This window comes from Seriola aureovittata, chromosome 6 (assembly GCF_021018895.1).
Source record: "Seriola aureovittata isolate HTS-2021-v1 ecotype China chromosome 6, ASM2101889v1, whole genome shotgun sequence".
NCBI lineage: Eukaryota > Metazoa > Chordata > Actinopteri > Carangiformes > Carangidae > Seriola > Seriola aureovittata.
Genome location: NC_079369.1, coordinates 26,377,194 through 26,399,415, shown reverse-complemented (window position 1 = coordinate 26,399,415; position 22,222 = coordinate 26,377,194). Strand labels below are relative to the sequence as shown.

General features: G+C 41.7%; 1 protein-coding gene across 7 annotated transcripts in view; it reads right to left on the bottom strand.

The window, feature by feature from the left end:
- Nucleotides 1–22,222, bottom strand: part of mast2 (microtubule associated serine/threonine kinase 2) — a 178,642-nt gene that overhangs the window by 26,839 nt on the left and 129,581 nt on the right. For 4 of the 7 annotated variants that reach the window (XM_056378942.1, XM_056378943.1, XM_056378947.1 and 1 more), the window contains 6 exons: nucleotides 22,110–22,201; nucleotides 12,516–12,591; nucleotides 10,657–10,677; nucleotides 9,586–9,664; nucleotides 8,620–8,774; nucleotides 269–344 (listed from right to left, as the gene is read on the bottom strand). In XM_056378942.1, the coding sequence (XP_056234917.1) occupies nucleotides 269–344; nucleotides 8,620–8,774; nucleotides 9,586–9,664; nucleotides 10,657–10,677; nucleotides 12,516–12,591; nucleotides 22,110–22,201 (499 nt within the window). The remainder of the gene's footprint in view (nucleotides 1–268; nucleotides 345–8,619; nucleotides 8,775–9,585; nucleotides 9,665–10,656; nucleotides 10,678–12,515; nucleotides 12,592–22,109; nucleotides 22,202–22,222) is intronic. The other 3 variants (XM_056378945.1, XM_056378948.1, XM_056378944.1) reach the window with 2 other exon arrangements.

The following is a 22,222-nucleotide window of genomic DNA, read 5'->3' as shown; positions in this document are numbered from 1 at the left end:
TATTTGTAAACACTAGACACAAAATGGAAATGGGAGAGCTGCCTGCACCTGTTTCAAAATAAAAGCCCTCAAAATAAGGATTAGGATTAGCTCAGGTCAGCAATATTTAAGATGGGGTGAGAAACCCTTTTGTGCATGGATCTAAACACATGAAATGATTATCCATTACTTCGCCTCCATCTTCCTTCTACAGTGTGTTTATTATAACAGCGAGTGTGTGTGTGTGTGTGTGTGTGTGTGTGTGTGTGTGTGTGTGTGTAGTACAAACCTTGGGGAACCTCTCCTTGTAGACATGGTTCATCATCACAATCTCATGGTCAAAAGAGACAGGTGAGCGTCCGGGGCTGAAACAAAACACACAAACCAGCTCAGATGAGTGGAGACAATGGACACTACTGTACAAGGTCAGGAGCTCAGCTAAAGAAGTATGCTACTGCTAATGTACTGGACCTCTCATTCAATCTGAGAGTCAAATCACTCTGGGATCAAACTGCTCACAGCCCAAGTCCACACTGAAAGTTTAGAAAATGCTTCAGATGCTGAATCTTTAAGTGAATGTCATTTTTAAACAACTGTTGTTTTGCAGAACAAATCATAAACTGGTGTCAGTATAAAACTGTGTTCTGTCTTATTTTCTGAATCGAAATCGATAGATCACACCAAAGGAGCGGTTTATTTTTTATTTTTCTGGGGGGTTAAGAAAAATTCAGAGATAGAGGAGGCAAAGCTGAAGAGACATAGCTGAGCAGACTGGATGTGACAGACACGACTGGTCAGGTAACCAGAGCACACAGCGAACAAAAGCAAGATGGTGGTCACGCACACTAACAGGACTTCGGGGTCTCCATCATATGTGTTTCTTGAGCGGTGTAAACTGAGGACCGTGACAACCTCTGGACATGCATGGCTGCACATACAGAACGGCACAAAGGTAACGCGTCTAGAGACTGGTGGACTGCATGTGTGTGTGCATGTGTGTGTGTGTGCGTGGCTGTCAGTAACAAGCCAAGGCCGTCCACTCCTCAGCCGAGTGTCCATCAGTTCTCAGGGGGTTTTCATGACCTGACACACTGACAGTGACGTCTCTTTCAGTCCAACAGAATATAAATCTGTCGTTCACTCAGTGGTCTCCATCTTCTCTCCATTTTCCCTCCTCCTGGGACTCATCTCTTTTCTTATTCCATCATGAACCAGCCCTCAACCCCAACCTTTCTATGCAGCGACACAAAACAGCGACAGAGGCAATATCCTTGACCTTTCTATGTCTCCCTATCAGGAGAATAGGCAGCGTGGACAGGTGACAGGCAGTTGTGTTTTGTGTGATTTTGTGTGTGTGTGTGTCTGTGTACACAAGTCAGGGGAGAGAAATTTTATTCCATTCAAGTTCAGGCTTTGTTAGCCTGCTGTATTATTTATTCCATTCACTTATCACTGTAAACAGTTCCCTCTAAATATTGCAGATGCAATCTGAGTGTTTGGTAAACATGATATCAGTTTTCATGTTCATAAATCATTTTGGCATTTTGTTGTAAAATCATCATTTTTTTTTAGAAATCTTCAAATCTCAGCTCATTTAAGAATTTTCTTGATATTAGTTTTATCTGACACTCTCTTATTTTTCATGATACTGATGTTCGTATTTAGAAAAATAATTGAAACAAAAGAAACTGTACTGAAGACTATCTCACTTCATCCTGCATATTTTCCATTCCATTTCATGTATATAACTGTCAATCACCTGTACAAGCTTTACCAACAGAATTGTGCCTAATAAAAGACCAAAACTTCTTTAATAAAGAAAAAATGATCAACAGTTTTGGGATTTTTTTTAGTTTCTTCTCACAGATTTTGATTCTATGAACCAAAGACAAAACAAGACACAATGGACAGTACAAAAGAAATGACTATATATAATATCAAAAATTAAAAAATGAAAGATATTATATGATATTATATATATTTCAAAATAAAAAGTAGACAAAATAGAATATAAAATATCTAAAAACTAGAAGAAAGTGAACAAAACAAAATTCCTAGAGAGACTTTTACAAAATTGAGGGGAGATGGGTGAAGTAAAAATATGAATTTGAGGATCCAGATTTCTACGTTTGTATGAGTCATGAGGGCACACACACAAACAGGCAAATGTGTGTGTGTGCGCATGCACACGTGACCGTGCGATGAGGTAATGCTTTAAGTCATCCATCGGCAGCTCAAAGTCCAATTACCAGCTTAATAGGAATGAGGCAGCCTGAATGTGACATATGAGCTGAACCTCACGGAGGTTGTTTATCATGACGCCAACGCATACGGTGACAGGTGACCACACACACACACACACACACACACACACACACACACACACACACACACACACACACACACATTGTTTTTATTTGTCTAAGTTTTGAGATATTTGTGTCTGAGATTTCACAATTTAGGTTGTGATGCTCACAACACTGAAAAATTATATTTCAAAATTTCAAGATTCACTAATTTATTCAAGCTAATACAATGTATGAATTATGTCAATAAAATTATAAAGAAAGTCAAACTCAGCACTTCCTGATGATGTATCTCACGTCTTCTACTGGCTCAAAAGACATACTTCCTGCTCCTCCTCATAGGCTTTTAATGTAAAACATCAACGCAGATCAACAGAACAGCAAAGTAGAAACATTATGAAACACTATTAAGTGAAGGAAAATGGTATTCCTGTTAGGAAATTGTTTATTTGTAATTTGAGGTAACTGACCCTTTGAACAAAGCACATCTCAACTGTGCACACACACCACAACACAGACATACACTCAACCACTACTGATGTACGTCAATCACCTGCAGCTCCAACAAGCTTAACTTTAAAAGTCTCCTTTCACATTGGTGTTTCTTAAAAGAGAAAAATCAATCAAACCCGGGCGGCTCTGCCAGCGGGCTCAGTGAGTAAAGGTTAGCCTTGACAGAGATGAATTCACTGCCAGAGGCTGTTATGTACATTCTTTAATTTTCACAGAATATCTTCTTCTTCCCTCCGTGTTATTCTTCCCGTCTGCTTGTGGCTCTGAGCAGCTTGAGCCTTTATTAAAATAAAGCTCCCATTCAGAGCGAGCTGCAGCGGAGGTCGCACTCAAATCCCGGGATGAATAACACAAAGACGCCAGACAAAGGCTAATTAGAACACGGCTATATTTCTGCTGTAATGGGAAATAAAAATTGCCCTGCGGCAATCCCTGCGAAAAACGTCTTCGTCATTATTTTGAGGAATGACCTTGGAGACGAGGATTTGGAGGAAGTTGTGGGAGAGTTCTTCTGTTTTAGTGTCGGGCCGCGAGTTCAAAAGTTAGGGCTGTGAGAAAAGACAGAAAATATTTATGAAATGGAATATAAGACAAGATGTGTTTCAACCCCGGGCTGTTTGAAAAAATTGGATAATTAAAACATTGGTGAAAGGCCGTTTTCTTTCTTTTCAGCTAAGTGGTGATGTCACATGTGACAAAAGGCACTCAGAATGCAAACGAGCTTATTGGTGGAGAGGGTAATTGAAGTAAATCAGACGAGACAGTGAATCAGATGGTGAGGCGGGATGGGGGGGGGCAGAGGTGAGGAGGAGAGGGGTGAGGGATGGTGTGTGTGTGTGTGTGTGTGTGTGTGTGTGTGTGTGTGTGTATGAGGGAGGAAAAAAAATAACATTGATGCTTCACCACTGAGGCAAGCGACTTGGGAAATGAGAGGTCTAATTGACCGTGACAGAGAGCTGGACAGAATGGGGATGAGGTGTGTGGATGTGTATGTATGTGGGTTTAGTGTGTGTGATGAGTGCTGTGATTGTATGTGTTTACCACAGAAACCTCAGTATCTTGGTGAAAACATGTTGGTTAAAATCTCCTGAAACCACCAAGTATTGGTGCTTTCAGGAAGATAAATTCTTAAATCCCAGTAGAGGAACCAAACCATTTAAAACAGGCATATTTTAGAGACTGTTAATCCTGTTTTATATAACAGCATACATTATTTGATTTTAGTAAGACATCTCCATGTTTTCTGATCTGCTCCCATTTTAATTCGCTCTTGATAAAAAACACTCTGCTGCTGTTTTTCAGTCACTGATTAATTCCAATCGCTTCTACTTAGCTGTTTTCTTGATCAGTGTAAAGCTACTGTTAATTAAACACAACAGACATTTTACATTAAATGCATGGCAGGACATGAAAGAATGGAAAACTTTTAATGTGAAGTGTGAAGTGAAATGGCTGTGCAAGAAGTGTTGAGATTCACTGAAAGTAGCTAAACACTGGTTGAAAGAATGGCAAAGTAGAACAGAATGGAATAACTAACATTAGTCAATGCTGGTTGGGTGTAAGTAGTCATTATAGTTTTTCATATAGTGCTAAATCTAAACAGTTTTAAATGAATATTTTTAAGGTTTAAACTGTCCTCTGTCACCACAGAGTGTGAAATATCAGATACTTTGCCTCTTGAAATAAGTCAAACAAATGTCGTCCTTAGCCTTCAAAGTCCTGAGTAACATGCTTCTATTTCTATTAATTAAGCAATTTTATTCTATCTATTATTTTATTCTAATTCATCCTATTAATAAAAAATAAAAACGTTAATAAAAATGACATAAAATTAGTCTGATAAGCCTGATTTTGTGGTAGTTTGAATATTTGAGACTCGAATATATAAAATATGAGGTAGAACATGATTGCTCCATGTGACATATGAAGAAGTTGACAATACAGCTGTATATATGTGGTTTTCCAGACATAAAGTCAATGAGGTGTCTGAATAGACTATCCATCAGTGTCTTTACAAACTGTAAAACGTGTATGATGGATGCATAAGGTCTACACATTCCCATATTTATGGAAGACTGCATGGCTGACAAGGGTTACAGGAGGGAACTGAAAATAGATTGTACTGAACGCAAAGAGCAGACTGGGCGAAGAAAAGGCTACGAAAAGCAAAAATGGAGAGAAGAATAAAAATTTGAGATGAACAAAGAGAATGTTAAACGACAAAAGGGCGGCTGGCATCTCTCATGGCAGAGTCATAAAATTAGCATATAATTGTAGTCTGCACCTCTTTTTCATTTGTTCACTCTCTCATACACAGACACACTTCTTCCCTTGTTCCTTCCCCCTCCTCCTCATCCTCCTGGGTCCAATCATCATCATCATCATCATCATCATCATCATGTCTCCTCTCAGTCACTCACTTCATTTCTCTCTCTGTCCCATTCACCGCATTTCTCTCTTTGCCCCTCCTTTCCGAGACTCTTTTTCCTGCCACTGTCTGAACTTTGTCTCTCTCTACAGCTTTCTGTTGGTTATTTATCTGCGCTCGCAGACGGTCTGCAGACTGCTCATTAAGAGCTTTTTAATGACACTCACTGCTGGTAGAATAAATATGATGTCAGGCTTTCCACTGAGGCTCATTCACCCTGCACATGGGGGGGGGGGCTTACTGCTGGCCGCAGCGGAAACACTTCTCAAAGTCACCTCCATGTAAAATAACTTGCTCACAGTCACTTCTTCTATACAATTACAGCATGGTGGTTTTGTCAGCTTTAATGAAATCTCTGAGAAAAGTTTATAAAATCTCATTCTCTACTTATTTACCCATAGTTTACCTTCACATTATTTTCTAATTCTAGTCCATTTTCCAGAGAGAGAGGGGTCTTATAAGGACACAGGGTGACAGTGGATTACCTGAGATGACTCCACAGAGAGACAGATAGAGACAGACAGAGACACACACACAACACACACACACACACACACACACACACACACACACACACACATCAGTCAACAAACACAGTGTGATTCTAATCAGAAACACACCATGCAACTCAGTGTCACCTTCTTTCATCTCGTGGATGAAAGAACTCAATATCTCTCTGTACAGGAGCAGAGATGAAGATGAGGAAAGTACTGCTGAGACAAGAGATGGAGGTAAGTTACCAAGTGCGTGTGAGAGGGGGGGAAATGTTCAAATTGTAGAGAATTTGAAGGAGGGAGAGATACAACGAGGGGGATTGGAGTGTTCCAATTACTGGGGTATCACACTGCTCAGCCTCCCAGGGTTGCCAGGCTCGCCAGGCTGCTGGAGAGGAGGCTCCGACCGATTGTCGAACCACCGATCCAGGAGGAGCCATGTGGATTCTGACCTGGGCGTGGCACAGTGGACCAACTCTTTACCCTTGTAAGGTGACTGGAGGGGTCGTGGGTGTTTGCTGATTCAGTCTACATGTATAGAGGGTCTGGTGAGGGGCACTGTGAGTTACTACAAGCCCTCTGGTCCTTATATAACCAGAGTGCGAATTGTGTCTGTGTTAGCAGGAAGTTGAGCATGTTTCCAGTTGGTGTTGGCCTCTGCCAGGGTTGGCATGGATAGGATCTCAAGGTGCAGCCGGGGGAAGGAGTGTGTCTGGTGTGTCGACCAGACTTGGTTTGGTTCTGATGACTTCATCAGCCTGTTTGCACTGGGGCGGTTTGCAGCTGAGTGCGAGGCAGCTGGGATGAGAGTCAGGACCTCCGAGTCTGCCGGCCACGGTTCTCATGGTGGATTGGGAACGAGATGCGAGTGAAGCAGTTAAAGTATTGTTTGTGAGTGATCGTAAAATGAAGAGTGAGATTGACAGGCAGACTGGTGCAGAGTTGGAAGTAGAAGAAGTGATCGTACGAGCTGACCGGAAGACAAAGCTTCACCAGATTTACCAGTCAATCTTTGTTCCATCACTAACGTATGGTCATGAGATTTGGGTAGAGTTCGAAAGAAATAAGATCGCAGATATAAGCTGCCAAAATGAGTTTCCTCTGTAGGTGTCTGGGCTCTGTCTTAGAGAGTGGGTGAGGATCTCAGACATCTGGAGGGAGCTTCTGTTCTTTCATGTCGAACGGAGTCAGTTGAGGTGGTTCTGGCATCTGATCAGGCTCCCCTGGGCGCTTTCCACTGGAGGTTTTCTGGGCATGTCCAACTGGTAGGAGGTCCTGGGGTAGATCCAGAGAGTTTATATATCTCATCTGGTCTGGGAAAACCTCTGGGTACATTTTTTGGGAGATGGACGTCTGGACTACCTTACTAACCTGCTGCCACCGTGACTGGACTACGGATTAGTGTCAGAAAATGGATGGATGGAAGGAAGGAAGTGAAAGGTAAAAACAGGGATGGAGAATCATGAAGAAATAAAGACAAAGATGGACAGAGTGAATGAAACACATAAAGACACACAGATCTGCAGCTGGACAGGTGAACAGGTGAGTGTCACTGATACAAACAGTGAAGACGCTATACTCGCCCCACCTGTCACGGATATGCCAGCAGGATGAGTCTGACCTTTCTGGGGGCTGACACAAACACACACACACACAACACACACACACACCACACACACACACACAACACACACACACACACACACACACACACACACACACACACACACACACACACACACACACACACAGAGCATCATGATATGCTAATGTTGTCAACTAAGTCTCATTGACTCGTCTTCTTTCATATTCAGTCTTGGAAACTATCAGTTTGTGGGGCAATTCTAATATTTAAGAGGAGAACAGGTGAAGAAGGCAAAGATATGATCCCGCTCTGCTTCAGCCTCTGTCTGAGTGTCTCAAAACCAAACAATAAGATTTTAAAATCAGTTCTGTACTGCAGAGGAAAAATTGAAGAGAGGCTTCCAGCACAGGTCAAGTCTATACTAACGATTACATCGGTCTAGGCTACATGAAATAAAGGGAAACTTTCTGCTTTGCATATTCACAAAGTTTCTGGGGAGAAAGTTGAAGTTCAGTTCTTTTGCCGCCAGCAGCTAGGAGTACAGGTGGGTATCATTAAGATTTTTAAGGTTACTACTACTCTTATCAATACCACTTATTGATCTGGTATTTTAACGGTACTCTTATCGGTACTTTTTGTCATTTTATAATAGAAAAAAAAGAAATTAAGAACAGAATTCACTTTGCTTATTTTCTCATATGCACTGGATTAACCCCCCCCACCCCAAGTGCCCTGAAACTGAGTGTCTGAATGACAGTTCATACTATGCATATGAATATGAATATAATATATATGAATTTAAAAAAACACCTTTAACGATCAGCTGGCTAATGTTTACTTTTCATCATTAACCGATGTTCCTATAATGTAGTTAACTGTGTGTGTGTGTGTGGGCTCCAAGCTGCAGCGGACAAAACACACCTGGTGCAACAATGTGTCAACTACTCACTTCTCCGTCTGTATGTGACGGACTTTCTCTGGATGTTTCCACTGGTCGCTCGTGTTTCTGCTCTTACATGAAAAGGACTGAACCGCACTTAAATGTTTAGCCCTCTCTGCCATAGATACTAAGAGCAGAGTTTGTGTGTGTGTGTGTGTGTGTGCGTGTGTGCGCTGCACAGTGCTCCATGGTGACACAGAGTTGCCCCTGCCCCTAACACACAGAGAGAGGTCTGTCCTCTGGATTAGGAACAGTGAAAATGTTTAATTCATAGATTAATGTCTTAATCAGAAATGGAGTTGGTGAGATAAAATGTTTCACAGTGTGTTCTTGTGGGTTTTGTGGAGTCAGATACAGAGGCTCAGAGCTCCTACCTGAGGCTGCGGGACCGTGGTCTCATGGCGGGGGAGCGGCGTCCCTCCTCGTCCGTGATGCTCTCGGAGCTGAAGTGTTTGGTGAGGAAGTGCAGCTCGTCCGGTGTGGGCTGGAAGGGCAGCTGGTGCAGCTTCTCCTGAGATGAACAGGAGGACTGTGAGAGGAGGAGCACAGAGGGAGCACAGATTACAACCAGCACTGGAGCTACTGCGGGGGTGAGGCTGGGGCTAGGCTAGGATAAGGACTAGGTCTAGTGTGGGCCAGGTTTGTCTTCACAGTCAGAAGAAGACATCAAAAGCAGGTTAAATCCAACACTAGAAGCTACTTTGGGTTAAGGTGGAGCTAGACTGGGGTTAACATGTCTTAGTACCCTGAACTTTCACCTGTCACATCCATCCATCCTTTTCAACCAAATCTATGTCATTTGACCTGCTAATTTATTTGTGCTAACAGGATGAATCTAGAGAGGCCTGGTCCTCTGTTAGTCCAGTAAGCTAGTAGGTCTGTTAGTGGTCTGGAGTCGAGTTAAGAGCTTGCACAGCTAGCTAACTCAGCTCACTGCCCTTTGAAGCACGCTGGGCCTCTTCTACAGAGAAACTGCACACCAGGGTATTAAGAAAGGAGATGAATGAACAGCAAGGGGAAAAGAGGAAGAAGGGAGGATTAGACCAAAGGGACTGTTGATATGTCTCGGGGAATGAAGGAAGGAAAAAGGGCAGAAACAGGAGAGGAATCAGAAGTACACTTGAGGGCATCAGAGGGGAGGAAGCAATGAGAGAAAGGTGGAAGAACAAGGGTTTCTATCGTAGCTGAGGGAGCTTCTGTGAGGTTGTTGCTTTGCAGTTAACTCAGAGGAAGCAGGAAGCGTTTAGACTTGGGTTTCTTGGGTGAACAGATTATTATAAAAACATACAGTGCAGAATAACATGCAGAAACATAAAGTAGAGTATATTAGAGATATTTACCGAGACAGTGGAGCTGGGAGTGTTGGTGCCATAGCCAGAAGAAGGCAGCGAGGCCAAAGACCAGCGTCTACCATCCGTCCTGAAAACACAGGCAGAGGTGAATGACAAAGGCAACAAAACTCAACTCGTTTTACATAAAATAACACATCCAGCAAAAGTCAATCAGGAGGGAAAATGCAAACAGGGATAACTTGGGCTCAAAGGTGCAGGGAAAGCCATGAGGAGGATCCACTGAGACTCTGCAGACATAAAGTGAAGCAGGAATGAAACCCGACAACCACTCTGACCTAACTGCTCTTTATCTACAGCTGGATTTTACACTTGTAAAAACCATTAAGGATTGAAATTATTAAAGTGTAAGGCTGGTGTTATTCTAAACTTTTCTTATGGTCAACAAATCCCATGTTAAGACCCCACAAACAATATGTTTGTGCATCTCTCAACACTTCCTGACTTCCCTACCCTCTCTGCATGTCTCTCAGCTCTGAGCCAATTGGTTCCTACATAAGATGTAAATCCTTAAAAATATGCAAATATATAAAAAAAATATAAAAATATAAATATATTTCTTTTCTTTTTTTTTTTAAATAGAAAGTGTAAGTATTAGTTCATGAGTATACAAAATAGAGGAAATAGTGCATTTGTTGGAGACTATTTTCAGCAGCAGATCAGTCCACATTTGGTTCTCTGATGTGCTTTTAATGGAGCTCTATGGCACAGAGGAATAAGATATATCAGGCTCTGATTCACACACATTTTTGGTTTGACTCTTCACTAGGGATCTACTGACGACAAGAAATGTAACATCACCAGCGTTATCCTTTAAGGAACATCTACATCTTAACCAAGGATGTCTCATGACTCCAGAGTCTCCTGCTGCATACGTTGTTCCTCTTTTAAACCTGATTCATGTACAGAGTGTTCGGCAGCAGCAGCAGAAGAAGAGACCCTGCAGGGTGCTTGTTGATGTCATTCAGAGTGTGTGCGCTCAGCCATGCAGGACAGAGGGCAGGAAGGTGGCGGCAGAAGGAGGAAGGAAAAAAGGGCTAAGGTCAAAAAGTCAGAGGTTACCTGTCAGCCCTGTGTCCGTGACTGTGTGGGAGACAAGACATTGGTTTTTCTTTTTATAGCTGTTAGCGGCTGTCAGTCATACAGACTCATACACAGACAAACACACAAACACACAAACACACAAACACACAAACACACACACACACACACACACACACACACACACACACACACACACACACACACACACACACACACACACACACACACACACACACACACACTCTCCTCTTCTGCTTCATTAAAAATCTAACAAAGCCCAAAGAGACCTTTTTAAATTGTGGACGTAAGCTTAAAGTTTAAAACTATATTTTTTATATCCTGGTCATATAACATTTAATTGCAGGTGATTGCAGCAGTTTTTAGATACAATCATTTCTAAAAAAAACTGAGGATTTATAGCAAATAATAACATTTCTGACTACAGAAGAGACAGGAGCAAACAGATTTGTCTGCGTTTGATGAATGATTACAGCCGCTGATAAATCACAGTCTACAACCTGAGGTGAGACGCTTCAGTCCAACCAGCCTCAGAGCCTGTAATCTGTCATATCAAACTCCACCACACGGTGCCGCTGTCATCCCTGCGTCTGTGGTGCAGCTGCAGGACTTAGGTCAGCAGCCGGACAGAGAGGGATTTCCATTTCAAATCAACATTAATGCTCTTTTTGGCTGCTGCACTGCTGCATGGCTGCCATCCAGTGTTTAACCCTAACTGTCATGGAAATAGCCCGAGAGTTCAGTACTTTAGAAAAGATGTGTTACCATGGAAACATCATCATCTTAATGAAAATTTAAGGGGCAGGCTTGCTGAGAATTTCTTTTTCTTATCCATCTTACATTAACACTTCTTATCTTGGCTTTGGATTTTAAAAATCAAACAAGTGCCTTATGCACGCAAGTATCTGTCACACACACAAAACCACACACCGCACACACACTCTTTCTCCCTCCTTTGCAGTAATTACTGACTGTGTCGAGAGCGCAGACAGATAAGAGGTTTATTAATCCTGGTTTGAGTGACAGCCTCACAGTGATCATCTCCCTCCTCATCAGCTCACTCACTGTCACCAGCAGCAGCAGCTCAGCTCTCGACACACCGAGGCCACAGAACCGTTTCTCATCCTTTCAAAGACATCGCCATTAAAAGGGCCAGTGCAGAGGATTTAGCAGCATCTAGTGGTGAGGTGGCAGACTGCGATCACCCTTCCCTTTCAGGTGTGTGGGAGAACCTTTGGTGGCCTTCAGGTCATGCAAAAAGTATTTGAGTTGTCTGTTTTGGGCTACCGTAGAAACATGGCGGTGCAACATGGCGGCCTCTGTGTTGGAGGACGTGCTCCCTATGTAGATATGAAGGGTCAATTCTAAGCTATGATTCTTAGTTTCAGGTGATTATACACTAATAAAAACACAATTATGAACATTGTATTCCATTTAAATCTTACACACTGCTCCTTTAAAAGCTGAAGTACAGCTCATCCACTTGGGCAGGATGTCTGCGCTTCTTGTCCAATTACAGTGTCGATTTTATTTCCCACAAATGACTTTTAATTGTGTTCAACATGTGAAAAAGTGAAAAGAACTTGCTGCTTTAGAAATAAAAACTTCCCCCAGACAGAGATGTTCACGCTGTGAGCTTTGGGGCTGCACATCATTTGGAATTTTTCAATCGTGGGGATAAAATGATATCTGAGATCCAAAAACAGGGCGGTAGAATGGAATTTTAGGAAGATTCAGATCATGAGAAAATGGAGAGAAAATATATGTATATTTTTCATCTGACCCTTCCAACCAGATTGACTGACTTTGTTTTCCAGGTGTGCCCCACCTGTTAGTAAGTGTGTGTATGTGTGTCTCACCTGCGTGCAGGAACAAAGGAGAAGTGTGCAGCTGTGTTGGGGGAGAAGTTGCGAGGGCTGTCCAGCGGGCTGGTACCTGAGTTACAGAAAAGAGAGGAGAAAGAAAAATAGGTAAACACACTAAACAGAAAACCCTGCAGAGTATATATATATATATCCTCTGTGTCCATTTATCTACCTTCACAATAAGATGATGAGCTCAGACATGGTCTTGATACTGTATATTACAGCAGCAGCATGGCTTCATGTTAGAGGAGCAAGCTCAACACAGAGAACAAGCTTATGGAAGCTAATGACCATGACATTATTCATATTTCATTAATGTCAGACTTATTCTCTGTGGCTTTGTGAAACAAACTGAAAGACAAAGGAGAGAATATCGGCCTCTGTGTGAAAGCAGAGGGAATTTGTAAAATGTTCTGCTTTATCCTCCCTTCATTTCCCTTTTCTTCTGCTCCTCCACAAGACATGAGCAGAATGAGAGAACGAGAATGTGAACGGAGGATTTATGGAGGGAAAAGAAAAGTCTCAAGTGATGAGGATAAATTAAATTGGGAGAGACAAAAATAAGAGAAAGAGGCCGTAATAAAGGACAGAGAGAGATGGACACGGACACTCTGTGAGTTTGATGGAGTGTCTCATTAAGTGAACAGGAGTTGGGAGGAGGGTGGAGGAATAAGAGGGCTGGCTAATCTGTCTCCTTCATAGGAGTTGGCTCAGATAAAGGAGGAGAAGCTGTGTTTACAGTCGCTGCTGCGCAACTGAGAAGATGCAGAGACAAATGAATTAGAGAAGGAGGAAGAACTTCAGCCTTCAAGAGAAAAACGTGAAAGGAAAAAAAGATGGACGGAGGGGAGAGAAGGATAGAAGATGAGTGATGATTAAAGATTCATTTGTGGAATGGATAAAGTGATTCCTAACTTCCTGCGCATTTCTGTATATGACAGTTATGAATGATGTGTGTTACTGGGTTGTGTACTGTAGAAAGATTTAAATGAGAGAAGAGATGTGAGGTAGTTTGAAAGTTTCAACAGTCCAGCTTTATAAATTAATAACATGAGATGGCTGTTTCTTCCTAAGACGGTTAAAAGACAAAAATGAATGATGAGTCAAATTTCTAAGTATTTGTATAAATCAGCGAGAGCAATATGGCCGCCATTTAAACTTTTGCTGGCATCTCCTTTACCTTATAGAATTTTATCATATCAGCAAAAAAGTGGAGATTGAAGTATTGATTAGGAATGATTATTTTATTTATGTATAATGTAAACAGCAGAGGACCAAGGATAGAGCCTGGTGGCATCCCATTTCTGATTCTAAGATGGCTTGACTCAGCAACAATTGATTTTGGCAGGACACGAGTCTATCTAAAGACCATAAAAACTCTACTCTCTCAGGCCAACATGAACTCACTGTCACCATGAATATTTAAGTGAAATTAAAAAAAGCAATTCAGTCTGATAATCAGACAACACAACCGTGGAATTTTCAATCAGGTCCAACACAAAGAAAAACATTTCGATGCAACATAAGATCTGCAGCACAAACTGACTGATCTAATGTCAAAGTGACTCTAAGAGAACAGATGACCCTCTTCTGAATAAACCTGAGATTATCTAATAAGAATACTGACACATCCATATGCACCCAGCATAATGGAAACAAATATCAAGGCCAGCATATCTAAAGGGAGACACAGTGCTCTGAGTGTCGGTGTGTAACTAATAATTCAGTGGAGTGAAGGGGTGAACATGCACCGCACACACATCAACAGATGGATAGGGGAAGAAAGGCTGGCGGCCTCAGAAACAGGAGGAGAGATTAAGTAGTCGGACATTTCCACATCAATTATGCATTTTCCTCAGCAGCATGTCTGGACAGAGCAGAGACTCAAATATTAAAACCAGAATTTGCTCTCTGTCAGATGGGAGACTCTGTCTCTGTCTGTGGCCGCAGCAGCAGAACATGTATGCACATACTCGAGTGAACATGTGTGTTATTAGTCAAACAGATGCTTGTTAGTGTCCGTTGCACTGGTGTGAAATGATCTTGTACATGTTCCCATGTGGATGTTGCTGAAGTAGGGTCTCCAGGTCCAGGACACAGAGGTCTCAGTGGGGCTGTTACCGCGCTTGCTCACTGCACTGTCACGCTTCATGGCTACAAATGTGTGTGTGTGGACCATTAGTCAATTTAAGGCTTGTTCACAGACAGAAGAATCCATCACTCTGTAAAGTGATGTGTAAAGTGGTGTGTTTGTGTGTCAGGGCTTCTCAGACATATATATATGGTAATGTGTCTTTGCTCTTAGCGTAAAGTTAGCAAAGCGTTGTGGACATAAAATACATCGACAAATGTTTTTTAGCAAAAATACCAAACATCCTCTGGTTGTAGCTTCTCCGATTTGCTTGATGCAGATTTACTGACTGAATGATAGAAACATTAATCATGATGAAAATAAGCTTTAGATGCAGTTGGTTTTAAGAATCTCAGAGTTTTAGAGTAGACTGCAAAACTTGTCCCAGATGTGCTTGGTGTTGGAGCCAGAGATGGGAGGTGAAGAGCATCCAGTGAGAGAGGAAACAGAAGATTGAGGGTGAGGAGGGCAGATAGTATCTTCCTGCAGATGTATGTCTATTGGTGTATGTTTGGGCTGATAAGTGTCAAGATATTGTAAGTTCAAATACTGTATATTTTTAACCACGAGAGAGCACAAACATATTTTTTTTCATCTCTCTCAGTCTTCATCACTATTTGTTAAAATGGGAGATGGAGCTGGAAGACAGAGAGCTGAAGTGAAACCTTAGCATCCCAGTTTTGGTCCAAAAACAAGAAAACATAATTTAAACTAACTAACAACAATAAATCCAGCCTCGCAACAGCTCAGTATGTCACATGACTCACTTCATGTGTTCAGATAAGGATGGTGGTTTTGTTTTGTTTTTGTGTTTTTAGTGGCTCTTGACGAACCACATTTCCCATAAGCCACAGATGTTTGCGGGGTAAACGTCATGGCTCGACAGAAGAGGAGAGTGTTCAAGGGTCACGTTTATCTCAGTCATTTATTTTTTCTTTTATTATCATCATTATTATTATTATTCAACTTTGTTTTGCTATTTCAGCTGCACTGCAAGAGACACAGGAAAGTTGGGGAGAGAGAGAGGGGATGACATGCAGCGAAGGGCCATGGGTTGGACTTGAACCTGTGCCGCTGCGGTAAGGACTGAGCCTAAATGCTACGCGCTTTACCAGGTGAGTCTGGTGAGTCAAGTTTTAGCTCAGTCATGTCTGTAATAACAGCAGGACAGAAAGGGCTGGGCACTGGTAAAGTTTTTAAACAGCAGATATTACAAATAAATACTGGAAAGTCCTCCCTCCAACTCTAACGACGTTGGAATCATCATTACACCTTGTCTGAGATCAGTTGTGTCCTTTTGTGCATCTGCACATCTACACATCTTGTAAGTCTCCATTAAGCTGAAATGGCAGCTGGGTGGAGACGGGTCAGAGAGGGAGGGAACCACATTTCTTCTGGTCCCTTTGACCCACATGGTGTCACCAATCACAGCTGTCACACAGAACCGGCACGCCAAACGCCATCTACTCTCCAAAGTCACAGAGGTCACTCCTTCCACGACTGAACTGATGCTCGAAGAACCAGTGTGTCTAATTTCTAGCACACAGCCCCATCGTGTGATGTCCACAGAGTGACTTTCAACACGTTGATATACTCTGATTGGCTACAGAAAAAAAAGCTAATCATTCTGAAAATACATTTGAATAATACTTTCCACTTCTTGTCAAGAGAGAAAAACACTATGTGGATTGTATTTTCAGACTGAATAATGAATCCAAGTGAAATGTAAATTACAGCTGAGTGCACCTGACAGGCGGTCTCATCACAACAGGTAAAGAAGCTGCTTCACTGTCACATTTGAGAGGGTTTTGTGCAGCAAACGGCAGCGACACTGACCTACTTTAGCAAGAAATATACCGGCATATGAGATACATGCAAATGTAATATCTGCTTTGTGCCTCTTCAGTTTCGCTCCCTTTGCTGCCTCTCCAGGGAGGCTGTGGTTGGGATAACAAAATACAGCTATAATTGGGGAGGGGGCGGAAAGAAAGAAAGAAAGAAAAAAAAAAAAACCCTCTATTTTCTCAGGAGGGTGCGACAAGAATCTGAACAGGAGAAAAAGCTTGATTCTTTCTTTCTGTCCTTCATTACAATTACAAAGACAAGCGGTGGGTTGTTTGACAGAACTCATCAGGAGTCAGAGCACAAAGAGCTGCCAATCATCAGCTGACCTTTACCGAATAACAGCCCGCCGTCAGCCAGGAGGAGAGAGGAGGGATCAGGGTGGGTGGAGAGGAAGAGGAAGAGGAGATGGAGAGACTGACGAAAAGTTAAAGGGACAGAAGAGAGGGGAAAAGTACAGGTTACAACGTCATCAGGAATGAGTGGGAGAAAAAGGGAGACAGCACGGGCGGTGATGAGAGAGGAAACGAGGAATTTATGCAAACTTTCGACATTTAATAAAAGTCATTTTTGGAGAGGACTGGTCCTCATCAGCCCCCCAGGATATTAGAGTTTGACGAATCTCCATTTGATTAGCGCTAAGTGGCTGGATGATTGAAACCATGATGAAATTCATGATTAGGGCCAGAGCGAGAGACTGAGAGAAAGAGAAGAAGAAGAAAAAAAGAAAAAGCAATCATCAATGTATGAAGATGGTCTCTACGAATGAAGGGAAAGATTTAATGGCCCCCAGTGGTGCATATTAATCAGTAAAGTACCAGCCAACAGTGAGATATCACAGCTTCAGTTAAAGAGATAAAGGTTTCTGTTAGAGTCCAAGTTTCAACATAAAGCTGAAGCTCCATTTAAGCTTTTATTCTAACATTAAAACCTAAACAGAACAAAACCCAGAAGCTGTGTTTTTACTGAGCTGGAGGTTTTGAAGCAGCAGTAGAGAAAATGAAAAACAGCAACATTAATTAGTGATATTTAATTAGCAGTATTTGTTTCCCTGGCAGGGTCTGGGAAACGGAAAAAAAAGACAGGACTGCAAGGCCGACTGCTGAAGACTGGTGGCGGGCGGTGTTACCATGGCAACACAGCAGCTACAGCAGTCTGCTGGATGAGGATGGAGATGACAGGAAAGAGAAAAAGGAAAAGATGGATGGAGTGAAGGAGCATTAAGGATTGTGGACCACACTGTGACACCAGGACCCACAGACATGCTCTCTGTCTGTTTTGTCAGATTCTTTTTCCATTTCTGAGGCTGCAACTAATGACTGCTGTCGTAACTCATTATTGATTTCATATTTAATCTACAAAAAGTCAAAGAATAAGGATAAAACTTCACATGTTCCTGAAGTTCCTGATGTTTTGAAACAGCTTATTTAGTCAAGTCAACAGCCAGGAGTCTCACTGGAGTTTATGCATTTATGCCGAAATCTAACTTCAGAAATGAATGAGACGATGTACGACGACAAATTCTACGTTTCCAAACATGCTTTAATTCTCTCACTCCCTGCAAAACTACTACTGCCATTCATCTGCCTGTCAAGTCTCTTATTGGCTTCAAACATCCAGAAGTGACGACTGTTGTCCAATAAAGTTTACAGATAACTTTGACAAATATCTGACTTTGCACTGACACACTCCTGACCGAGTCCTTTTTTATGGCACCAGCTCCTCATCCTCCGCGCTGCTAGCTTATGTTGAATTGTTTTTCAAATACATCACACATCTATGAGACCCTAGGATAAAGATGTGATGTAATTTGGCCAATCAGCACAGCCACTAACATTATGTGAAGTTTGGAAACATAAAGGACAGGAAACATAACGATCTCTACGGTTCAGATCGGGGACGTCTTCAAGATCCATCACAATATAAAAAGTCATGGTTTTCCTACTACTGTTGACGCTTTGTTTGGACTTTGTTTGACTATTCATGTTTGGAAGTTTCCCTAGTGTCTCTTGCTCCTGTTCTCAGAGCATTTAGATTTTCTGTTGTACTTCAGTTTGCGTTTGTTAAGTTTCCCTGTGTCTCTTGCTCCAGTGTTACCAGCGTTTAGATTTTCTGTTTTACCTCTGTTGAGTATCGTCGGTGTCTCCTTGTGTTTCCACTTTTCAACCTCTGTTTCCTGGGCCTGTTTTTGCACCAAGTAAGACTCTTGAGTGTTTTCTTTGTGTAATAAATCATCTTTTTTTCCACCTACTCCCTTGGATTGTTTGTATTTGGGTCCTTAACTCTATAAAACCTGACAAAAATTGCTGATGTGCAGCTGCAGTAGGAACTCTTCACTCTCTACTTCAGGAGAGTGGGACAGAACCAGACATGATCAAAACATGTTGCTTGAATTTCCATTACACGAGAGGTTACAACCAAAAATGAGAGCCGATTTTACCATGAAGGATCTGAACTTTTGAGATTTTAATTGACTGATATTCTAAATGACAGTGAGAAACACTACAGCCTCATGTAAACGGTGGAGGAACAGCATTGTTTTGGTGGGACTGAAAGGCTGAAATATCAGTGTGTTTTGTAAATGCGTTTGAATCCTCAAGGTCAAAACTGGATAAAAAGCCATTTCAACAAAACTTATATTTTGAAACAAAGTGTGTGCCTGTGTGTCTGTGTGTGTGTGTGTGTGTAGGTGCAGTGACTGACAGGTTGGCGACTTCTATTATTTTTCTGAGCAGGAAATGAGACGTGTGTGACTGTCTGTCAGCTGAGCACAAACACACACTGTTAATGACGGTCGGTCTCTCTCTCTTTCTCTTTCTCTCTCTCTCCAGTCAGATATAATTGTTGACATTTTACCATTTTTCCGTCTTCGATATCCATCCCTTTGTCTTTCTCTCCTCCCATTCAGAGACTGTCCAATCCATTTTTATTCCGTCCTTCCAATCTATATTTCGACTCTCTCGCTCGCCTCCTCCCCTTCAGTCACCATCAATCAATATCACAGTTATTCATCTCTTTTCCATCTCTCCATCTCTCTCTTCATATTTGAAGGGTGGTGAGTGGATGCTGGTGGTAGATTTGCAGGTTTTGTGTGTTTGTCTTACATGCTGTCAAGTGTGTTCAACAAAAATCCTATCAGTGTGCATTTCATCTGCCACACACACACACACACACACCAAATGTGTCTAGACACACTTTTTCAAAGTGTGTGTGTGTGTGTGTGTGTGTGTGTGTGTGTGTCTGTGGGGCACTTGTGAGACAACCCATGGCTGCTCTATTTTAGGAGTCCATTGTTTATTTACAAAGGCTGAAATCAGCATTTTTTTATATCAATCTGTTGATTTGTTTTTGAATAATCTGTCTTCTTGTCACTTCAGTCTTGAAAAGAAGGATATTCCTATATACCTTCACCAGAAGTATTTTAAACAGATCTTACAACCATGACCTTAAATAGACAATGCTCCATCCATCTTGTTTGCCCAGGTGTGTGACAATTTATCTCTCGTGGGAGTGTCTTTCAATGCTGTCAATGACTGTCAAAATACTTCTGACAAAGTTCCACACAGACAGTAACGTTAGGATGATCAATAAATCGTGATGCTGAGCAAGAGCAGTGTTTGAATAATCTGTGGCATTTAAAAAAGGAATGTGAAACAATCCTGTCACAATTGCTGGGGGTGACACCTTCAAATAGCTTCTTTTGTCAGACAAACACTTTTAAACAGGAGAGAAGCAACAAACCCTCACACTTAAGCAGCTGCAACCAGCGATGATTTCTTCCACGTCTGTCTTAATAATTGAAACTAATGTTTAACTGATTATGCGAAATTGCTGACAAAGTAATTTCCTGTTGATCAAGCAGAGATCAAGAGACGTCTGAGTCACTCGGCCGACTGGGAAACAGAAATCACAGCCTGACCAGTACTGTGATGTTGGGTCAGATGATGATGTTGGTATATCTCCAGAAAATGAAAATAATCTTCTCTGCGCTCTCAGACACATCTCTGATAAGATAAAAATAAGCTGGGCTGTGCCAATGTATTGATCAGGCTTCAACAATGATGCAAGTATCAGTTTGTCCTGAACTAGGATCTATATTCTACACATATGCCCCATCAGTCACCTCAATCAAAATGGTTATGTTCTTTTATTACCTCAGACATTTACAGGAAACAGTGAACAAGGTCTCCAGGCATCAGATACAAGACAATCTCAATTAGCGCAAACATATCCAACAACTTTATGTGTTTTCTTTTGTCCCTCAGCAGCAGCAGCCTGCAGTACGTCGCCCTAAGCATTAATCCATGCAATCAAATCTCTCTGTGCTGTGCTCAGTGTGCAGTCTGAAGTGATAATTGAGCTTTGTCTGTGTGTGTGATAGTAAACAACACGATGCCATGTAACACACCTCACCTGCTGTCACTACACAGCTTACAGCCGATGAGGACAAGTGAACATTGTAGCAAATAAAGGTGGTTTTACAACATCTTCATCTAATATTGATTATTATTTTTGTTGTCATTCATTTATCGATTATTGCTGTGCTATCTTAAAGATTGTAATGCAACACTCGACATGTACTGGCCAGATTGCCATTTCTCTCTGCACCCTTCTGGCCAAACGCCTAATTATGCAGATTTGGAAGTCAGAAACAAGCCTTGAGTTCCATATATGGGTCAAAAAGTTGCTTCACCTGGAAAGACTTCGATACGTACTGGCCAACAAGGAAAATGTTTTTCATAATATTTAGAAACCCCTTCTTGACAAATGGGAGGCGACCTGTAAGACCTCCTTCCAATGTATCTGAGATAGTGTGAGCTATTGTTGTTTTTTGTATAATATACCAGAGAAGAAGTGATTACATATACATAAACAGTGTACATGGACCTAATATATTACATATATATTGATGAGTTCTAAAGCATCCCTGCTGTTGCTTTAGAACTCATCAACTTGGTGAAGCGGAGGTTCCTGCCTCGTTTTTCCTTTTTTTGTGTGTCTTTGTCTAAATATTTTCTGTATTTTGTAAATGTAATAACTACAATAAAACAAGGCAAAAACTAGAGTTACCTCCTGTTGTCTGCCTCCGCCAGTCAGACTAGTTTCAGGTTGCATCCCTGTTTCTCCAGAGTCATATAAAATATGAATCATTTGTGTGAAATTTTTGTCATGCTGTGTGACATCTTGAGTAATGGCTAAAAAGTGTCCTGTGAGGTCACTGTGACCTTGACCTTTGACTACCAAAGTCTAATCAATTTGAATGCATGTGAATGTTTGGGCAAAATTTGAGGAAGTTCTGTCAAGGCGTTACTGACATATTGTGGTCACAAGGTCAAAATCGTGTTTTGTGAGTTCACCACATACTTGACCTTTGACCTTTTCCCAAAAATTTAATCAGTTCATCTTTGAGTCCTAGTGAATGTTCGTGCCAAATTTGAAATATTTCCGTCAAGGTGTTACTGAGATATCACGAGAATGGGACGGATAGACAACCAGAAAACAATATAGCTCCGGGTCCGACTTTCGCTGGCGGGGAGGAATAAAAACACATCCTATAGTTTCAAGAGGGAGGGAGCACATCTGTGTGTGTGTGTGTGTGTGTGTGTGTGTGTTACCTGTGTGTCCATGCAGAGGTGAGTGTGGTCGTGGCAGAGTGGGGGAGGTGCTGGACGTCACAATCAGGCTCTTCCTGTTGCTCGTCCGACAGCTGAGGACAGAAACCAAAGTC